The sequence below is a fragment of the Lactuca saligna genome, chromosome 6 (assembly GCF_052625555.1).
Source record: "Lactuca saligna cultivar CGN05327 chromosome 6, ASM5262555v1, whole genome shotgun sequence".
NCBI lineage: Eukaryota > Viridiplantae > Streptophyta > Magnoliopsida > Asterales > Asteraceae > Lactuca > Lactuca saligna.
This window is the reverse complement of record NC_136422.1, coordinates 172,518,819-172,526,820: the sequence shown is the minus strand read 5'-3', so window position 1 is coordinate 172,526,820 and position 8,002 is coordinate 172,518,819. Positions and strand designations below refer to the sequence as shown.

Below are 8,002 nucleotides of genomic sequence, written 5' to 3'. Positions count from 1 at the left end.
GAACTTTATACCTCAAAAAGTTGGCAAATGAGATGAAAGTTTTGGATCTTCAAGCTTGAGCCACACTACACCACTATGATAGATCTCCTTTTTCTTCAATATGCACCAAAACACACAAAAATGTTCACAACTAGCTCACTAGGAATTAGGGTTTCGAGTTAGTTGTTTTGGGGATAGTGGAGGTTGAGTATGGAGAGGCCTCACGGGAGTTAAGGCCTTTAAATAGGGCCAAAATCCTAAAATTCCAGGTTTGGACATTGCGCACTTACGCCCTGTGTAGGAAGTATGTTACGCCTTGCGTAAGGTCCATTTTTGCAAGAAAATTATACTTTAAGCTATAAATGAAAATACATGAGAAAAGGGTGTTACACGAAATTAAGTAGTGAAAAATGGTAATGAGCTACAATAAGGCTATAAGTAGTTAAAAGTCATTAGTAGTGAAAAATGGTGTCAAGGAGTAAGGAAGTAGCAATATAGAGAGGGAAAGAGAGATATTGTAACCGAGCGTATCCAACTTCATGGAAGGTCACACTTAGACTATGCAGAATGGTTTACAACACCATGCCCTTAAGTTGCTAGTGAGTTTAGGGTAGAAAGAGAAAGATAGAATTGAGAAAAAGAGCAAGATAGACCAAGGAAAGAGATTGTGACCAAGCGTACCCTCACTCATGGACCATCACACTTTATGGATGTTAGGCATAGTGTATGGAGGTGCTCTCACTCACGGACCATCACACATACGGATGTTAGGCATGGTGTTTGGAGGTAACTCACACGTAACTTGGCTACATTACATGTAAAAATGTGAGTATATCCCAACACACATTAAGGGTGGTGTGTTGCATGGCTTCTTACAAATGACCAAGTCACATTTACGCATGACTTCGCTACACACTCCCTGTAGCCTAATGGCCATTTGTTTTGTAGCACAATGCTTTTCTTTTACAAATACCTAGTCACACATTTATAGAAGACCAAACTTGCATTTGTTGGGATTGATTCAATTCCAATACATAGAATACATACATACAATGACCAAAAAGACAAAAAAGTACGAAGGTAGAATGACAATCCCTCTCTATTTAGGATTGTTTTATCAACAAGTGTATTGAACTCCTTGTCTTCCTAAAAATCAATACATTGTCTTGAACGGCTGATAGATTTTTAGATCATGAACAACTCCGGCAAAGGACCCGGCGGCAGCACAGATGGATATAATCAAACAAGCAGCACTCAAAATCTGTAGGGAGATCCACCGTGTGCTCCATTTCGGTATCTTCTTCTGAACAATATACATTTCCACCGGAAAATACACAGTCAACGGCCAAAACCCAAACGCCCCAAGGATTCCGACAACGTCATTGAAGAACGGCATCAACATCGCGATAATGGTGGTCAAGCACACAAAGATGGATCTCCAGACCAACCGGAAAAAGTTTAGCTTGTAAGGTTGGTATCCTCCGATCGGAATGGGAATCTCGATAGTGTTGTTGATGAACTTGCTTTCCGGGAAGTATCTAGCGGCGGTGTTTTCAACGAAGGCAAATAAGGGTTGACAGTAGACTTGGTAGGCTCCGACGAGGTGGATGACGATGGCGGCGTTGGCAATGTCGAGAAGCCAGTAAGGGTTGTAGAAACCGAATCCGGTGAGGAGGTTTCCGGGAGCACTGTCTCCGAAGGCGGCGTATCCAAAGCATCCACAGAACATGTAGAAGATGGTCGTCGTTGCTACACTTATTAAAGTTGCTTTCTTCATTGTTTTGTGCTCTGACGGAGGAGCTTTCAAAGTATCCTAAAGATCACCGGAAAATATATTTTAAAATTTCCGATTACCTTTTCTCATTTGTAAGTATTGATTCACTAAAAAGATTTATATTTTTACCTGGATTTCAATCAGGATGAGGGAATAAGAATAAGCAAAAGCAATGGCTCCAAGAGCTTGAAAGCTTTGCCATATTTTCTGGGTTTGAGTCACCTTGCCGATGCTAATACCAGTGAGACTTCCCTTGATTTTGCGATTTTCTGTTAATCGAAAGAGAAACTTAGATGTCAATTTCCAATTTCTTTTAAAATTTTAAAAAAAATTATGCATTATGCATATTTTAATAATGTATCGATATTCCAAAACAACCAACACACTTTTTGCAGAGATTTAATGTTAATTAATTACTGATTTGACTCAAAAAGTCATCGGTTTTGACTAATTAAAGTAGGGCGTATAACTGTATCCCTTCTTTTTTGACCAATGAAACATAAACTTACCAGCAACTTTAGATATTCCGAGGCCGAGACCGATGGTGGAATAAGTGAACGACATAACGGCAGCCACCATTGAAAGCCATGAAATCTGATCAAAATCTGGAATTTGTGACAAGAAGATCTCTACAACACCAAACATGACCATGTATGGAGTCCCGGATACACCACATGGATTATCATGACCTTTCTCATGGAAACATGTTGATCTCTTTACTGCTCTGTTTTCACAAATCAACGAAAAAGAAAGTAAGTATAAGAAACCCAGAAGCCAATTATCTATTTTAACGTTAAAAAACATTAAACAAAATGTTTTTTTAGAGGTCCTCACATCATGCTAATGGAGGCTGCAATGGTGTATCCGATTGCCACTCCCACGAGATTGAAGTACTGAATGAACCCACAGATTTTCACTTGAAACCCACCTGAAATTTTCCAAAACACGTTATGATTAGGCTCTGTTTCATTCGGAAAAAATAAACATTCTGATTATAAAATTTCAGAAAATCGTACCAAGATTGCTCTGAACAGCTTCCATATACGTATAGTTCCGTTTTCCAGTGACAGGGTCGCCGGAGCGGTAGCAAGCGGCGAGAAGGCAGGAGGTGTAGTAAGTCACAAATGAGAAAAGGAAAAGAACGGTGGGTCCGGCGATCCAACCCAGCTGCGCGGTGGCCCATGCTAGTGACAACACACCGGAGCCGATAACCGCTGTTATGATATGTGCACTTGCAGTCCAAACATTACCTATACCGACAAGAAAAATCAAGTCCCAAAATCAGTAAACAGTCAAAGTTGACTCCTTTGACCATGGAAGTCAGGAACGATGAAACACCCCAAAAAAATTACCAGATCTTTTAAGACGTCCGTCATCATCGAAGCACTTCGATGGTCCCTGAGGAGCGAAATCTCCGGCAGCAAGCTCGAAGCCTTGTTGAGGTTTTCCGGCAGCGTTATCGAACCCCATCTTTTAGGAACAATTTCGAAAACGTAACAGATGTAAATTTCAAATGAATTCAAATTTCTATGGAACTGAATACGCAAATTCTGAAACTTTGTACAGAATCGAATAGAAAGCTGATGATCCTGAGAAGACAATTCTCAATGGTGTTTTAAATAGTATGGTCAAAGATCGATATTAATGTCTCCGGTGTCTGCTTTCAGGCTAAAAGAAGTAAGAAGCTAAAGGAATGGAGAGGAGGTGATAAGGGATGTGAAAATGGAGGTGGGATTGAGGGGTTTATATAAACTGTGGTTATGGGGAGTCGAGAGAGAAGGTAAAGGGCATCACGTGTCCAAATAATGGCACAAAACGATTTAAAATATCAAAAGAAAAACACTAGAATTAGACTTTAGTAGCCGACTTGTGTTTTTCATTTTTTACGTTTTTATTTTATTTTTTTTATTAGAAATACACTTTTTTCTATTATTATAACATTTATAAAGATTTTATAAAATTGAAAAGGCAAACTAAATATTCTAGTACTCATGACTCCCTTAGCCTACAAAGTTTTATTTTGGATTGTTTATTTGTTATTTATCAACTACCATGAATGATAAAGTTTACAATATATGTTTTTTATTTACTATCATTAAGTTAGGTTTTATATGTTTGTTTGGTAGTTAAAAATTTTGTATTGTATTACATAAATGATATATTCTTTTGACTTTGAGCATTTTTTTTTTGGGTGTGTTAAGTTTTTTGCTTTTAAGCTTCCCATAATGTGTACCATTAAATTTTATTCCAAACTAAGATGATTCTTGTAAATATTTGAAGTTAACATCTACCTAATTCAATTATTTAGAGTTGAAATAAAACTGTTTCCAAATCTGATAAAGTATATTTTTCAACGTTTGTGCATATAAGTCGAGCTAGGCACGAATATATTTGTGATTGCTTATTGCTGTGCGTTTAAAAAAAAATTTAAAATTTCAATCTACGTTGTATTTTATTTATTTATTTTGGTTGGAGATAGTTGTATAACAATTGAATCAAGAGCACCTGTAATGGATTAGATGGTACAATTTTATTGTCATCTTTAAGTTCATTGTTGACACTAAATAAATACTTATTTTATATTTTTAGATGAAAAACCAACATATAAAATATAATTAAATAATAACGAAAAAGATTTCTTTTAAGTCTGTGATGTACCACAACAAGCTGATAAGTTAGTTTATTTTTCAAGATTTTTTATTTTTGTCGTGTTTAACAATTTAAAAAATAACTTAAAAATTAGTCTTTTGAAAAGCTACTTAGAATAGTTTTTTAGGAATTTTTTCTAAAATTTTCAAATATACTCCATACTTAATTATAGAAAAAATATCCTTAAATGCTTTTTTTATGTAATTTTTTTTATCAACTAGTTTTTCAGATATTTTGATCAAACATTATTTTTTATCAATTAGTTTTTTTAGCTATTAACAAACTTTTTATTTAACAATTAATTTTTCAGCAATAAACTAGTTTTTCAGCTAATATACAAACATAAATACTTATAACTCTTTCAAAATACTTTTTACAAAATAAATATGTATTAAATTGCATTTAATGTATATTACTAACGAACTTTATTTCTCAATTAAAAAACAAAAACTTAATAATAACTCATAACAATCCAAATACTATTACAATAAATATATATTTTTCTAGTTTTTTTTATTTAAAGGTAAAACTCTGATTCAATTTTACAAGCGTAAAATCTCTAAACAAATTAAGCCATTAAATATTAAATAAATATAAGTACGTTATATTATAGTTGTTGACTGATTGACTCAACTCAATGAGAAAATGAATAAAAAATCATGTTTCAAGTGAGTGAAAATTAAGAAAAGAAAAGAAATTATATTCTATAAAAATGATCAATTTGATTAATTAGATAAATAAAAACCTTTATAAATTCCAAATAAACAAAGCATCCATTTCTTTCCATTTCCATCTACCAAATGGTGCCTAATAATGTTTGACACATTGTTTGTTTCTTTTTTTTTTTTTAAATATTATACCAAATATAACAAAATAATAAAATAAAGGTCATAAGTGTAATTAATATTTATCCATTCTTTTTTCTTTTATGTGTTTTGGAAATTAAATGTGTTTCAAAATTATATATCTTAAATTTGAATGCTCATAAATTCTATATTTCAGTAATATGAACTTATATATTTAATATGAACTTTCAAAATTATATTTGACAATGAAAAGAATATATTTATAATATAAATAGATATAAATTTTTATATAAAAATGTGTCATGACTCACGTCGGAATGAAACTAGTATTATATAGATATAAATGAAATAACCTCAACAACATAGTTGAAATTATACCGATAGTTGCGTAATAGATGTATTGATTGAAAATCAAATTAAATAACTTTAGCTAATTATAATAAAAAATAGTTAAAAAAATATATTAAATCTACTATATAACAATGCTAAAATCAATAACAAAAACAAAGATCTAAAAATAGTAACAAATAAGTATGTAAAGAAACTAAATATTCAAAAATGATTTTGTAAAAAAAACAATTGTAAAAATAACAAAAAAGTATTTCTTAGAAAAGTAATAAATTTATATATAAAAAAAAGTTATAAGATGAATTTCGCAAAAATCTTAAAGAAAAAATTGAAAAAAAAAAAGTTAGTAAAAACGTTTTTTGTTATTACAAACTAAGTTTAAAAGTTAGAAAAAAAATTACTTTTCTAAGAAAATAGGCTTTGAGAACGTTTAATAACAAAATAAAAAGAAAATTAGAAAAAACAAAATTGCTCAAAATTATATATATATATATATATATATATATATATATATATATATATATATATATATATATATATATATATATATATATATATATATATATACGATTTCGATTTTGAGGCTCATTTGGGAAAGGTTGGCCGGAGTTGCTCGGAAAGAGGCCATTTTGGCTGGCGGTTCTACCGGGGAGATTAAACAAAAGACGGGAACACAGTTTGTCTCTTTGACGGCTTATGCATCCGGCTTGCTTTTCCTTTTTCTCTTATAGTTTGTATGTTTTTAATTATAAAAAACAATGATGTAAAAAATAGTTGAGTGAGTTGAAAAATATGTTATCCAATTGCCATGCTTTAGCTAGTATCAAGGTTCATAACCATAACCCGTATTTTAAAAAATACGTAGTCCTTGTACCACATAAATTTCATCTGAGTCGATTTTATTTTTTTCTTTAAAAATTTCAAAGTTGTTAGAAAGGACAAAATAAAAGAAAACTTTTTCAAAAAGAAAATTGTCATATCATTTTTGAAGTTAATTAAAGGTGCTACTAATCATTATAAAATTTCATATTTGAGGGTTTTCCGCTCATTAGTTTTACTACCAACATGAGTATTTAGATAACAATTTCCTAAAACAAGGAAGTTCATTGTCAAACTTCAAACGAAACTCCAATTACAGAATTTCATCATCAACCGTTAAGACAAACAACATGGAAACATTAATTGATCATATAGAACATAATGAACGTGAATAATGAAATCGGCTCTACGTTAGGGATAGATGAAGTTATGTTTCCATCTTAAATACGATTAACATGTGATTTTATATATAACCATATGAAATAAAATCAAAATAACGTGAAAAGAAGATACATACCTTGATTTTGGTAGGCTACTTGCAAAGGGAAACACAAGGATGGGAGCAAGAGAGCAAAACACTCAAATGCACCTCAACACTAATGTGTGTTTCACAAATGTTATCTACCTTCACCCGCTATAAATACTAATCTTGAGAATCCAATATAGACTACTAAGCATTTTTATAACCTAAAAAGGGTTATGTTTGTGGAATTTAGACATAAACCCACTTTATATATTTTTAAGAACATTTTGAAACTTTATCTGGTAGATATAAAAACAATTATCTCAACCTTTTATCCATTTATGATATTCTTTAGGAGTTTAGGTGATAGCATAATTTTGAGATTTGTAGATTATCATTAGAAACTAATAAGGATATCAGGGCATCTTAAAAAATTAAAAAACCTAAAAATTTTAAATAAACTCCATCATCAATTTAATCACATCAAACTTTTTAATCATTAATTTTTTTCCCTTTACTTTTAATAAAATTAATATAGTTTAATAAAAATTCATATGTAAAAAAACATTTTTCATAATAAATGTGTGTGTATATATATATATATATATATATATATATATATATATATATATATATATATATATATATGTATATATATATATAATTATAGGGATGAATTTGACGTGCAATATAATTATAGGGATGAATTTAGAAGTACCTGAACATCAGGATGTTACGATTCTCCCCCATTTGAACTAGACTTTGCCCTCGAAGTATGATGTAGTGAACAATTCCAGATAATGCACCCGCATCTCCGCCTCTGACACCCAGGTCCACTCGGAGCCCCCTCCGATTCTGCCACCGTACCTTTACCAAAGGTACTTCCTTGCTACACAAAACCTTCATCTTTCTATGCAGGATAGCTACCAGCCTCTAAACATAGTTCAGGTGCTCATCGACCTGAATATCATCCAAGGAAACCACTTCATCCTCAGCCAATATGCACTTTTGTAGCTGCGAAACATGGAAAGTGTTGTGAATTTAATTGATATCCACCGGAAGATCCAATATATAAGCAAACTTTCCAACCCTAGAAATCACCCGAAAAAGCCTAATATATCGGGGCCCGAACATTTCCCACTTTCTGAAGCGTATCATATCTAG

General features: G+C 31.7%; 1 protein-coding gene across 2 annotated transcripts; it reads right to left on the bottom strand.

Moving 5' to 3' along the window:
• Window positions 1-963: 963 nt before the first annotated feature.
• AAP3 (amino acid permease 3) lies at window positions 964-7,046 on the bottom strand. Of its 2 annotated transcripts, XM_078961434.1 has the most exons (7): window positions 6,893-7,046; window positions 3,106-3,223; window positions 2,770-3,003; window positions 2,588-2,681; window positions 2,263-2,477; window positions 1,883-2,022; window positions 964-1,792 (listed from the first exon to the last, which is right to left on the bottom strand). In XM_078961434.1, the coding sequence occupies exons 2-7, from the start codon at window positions 3,221-3,223 to the stop codon at window positions 1,133-1,135; spliced, it is 1,461 nt and encodes a 486-aa protein (XP_078817560.1). In that variant the 5' UTR covers window positions 6,893-7,046; the 3' UTR covers window positions 964-1,132. The 2 variants fall into 2 exon arrangements, with proteins under 2 accessions (XP_078817560.1, XP_078817561.1); XM_078961435.1 differs by lacking the exon at window positions 6,893-7,046 and having other exon boundaries at window positions 3,106-3,513.
• Window positions 7,047-8,002: the final 956 nt, after the last annotated feature.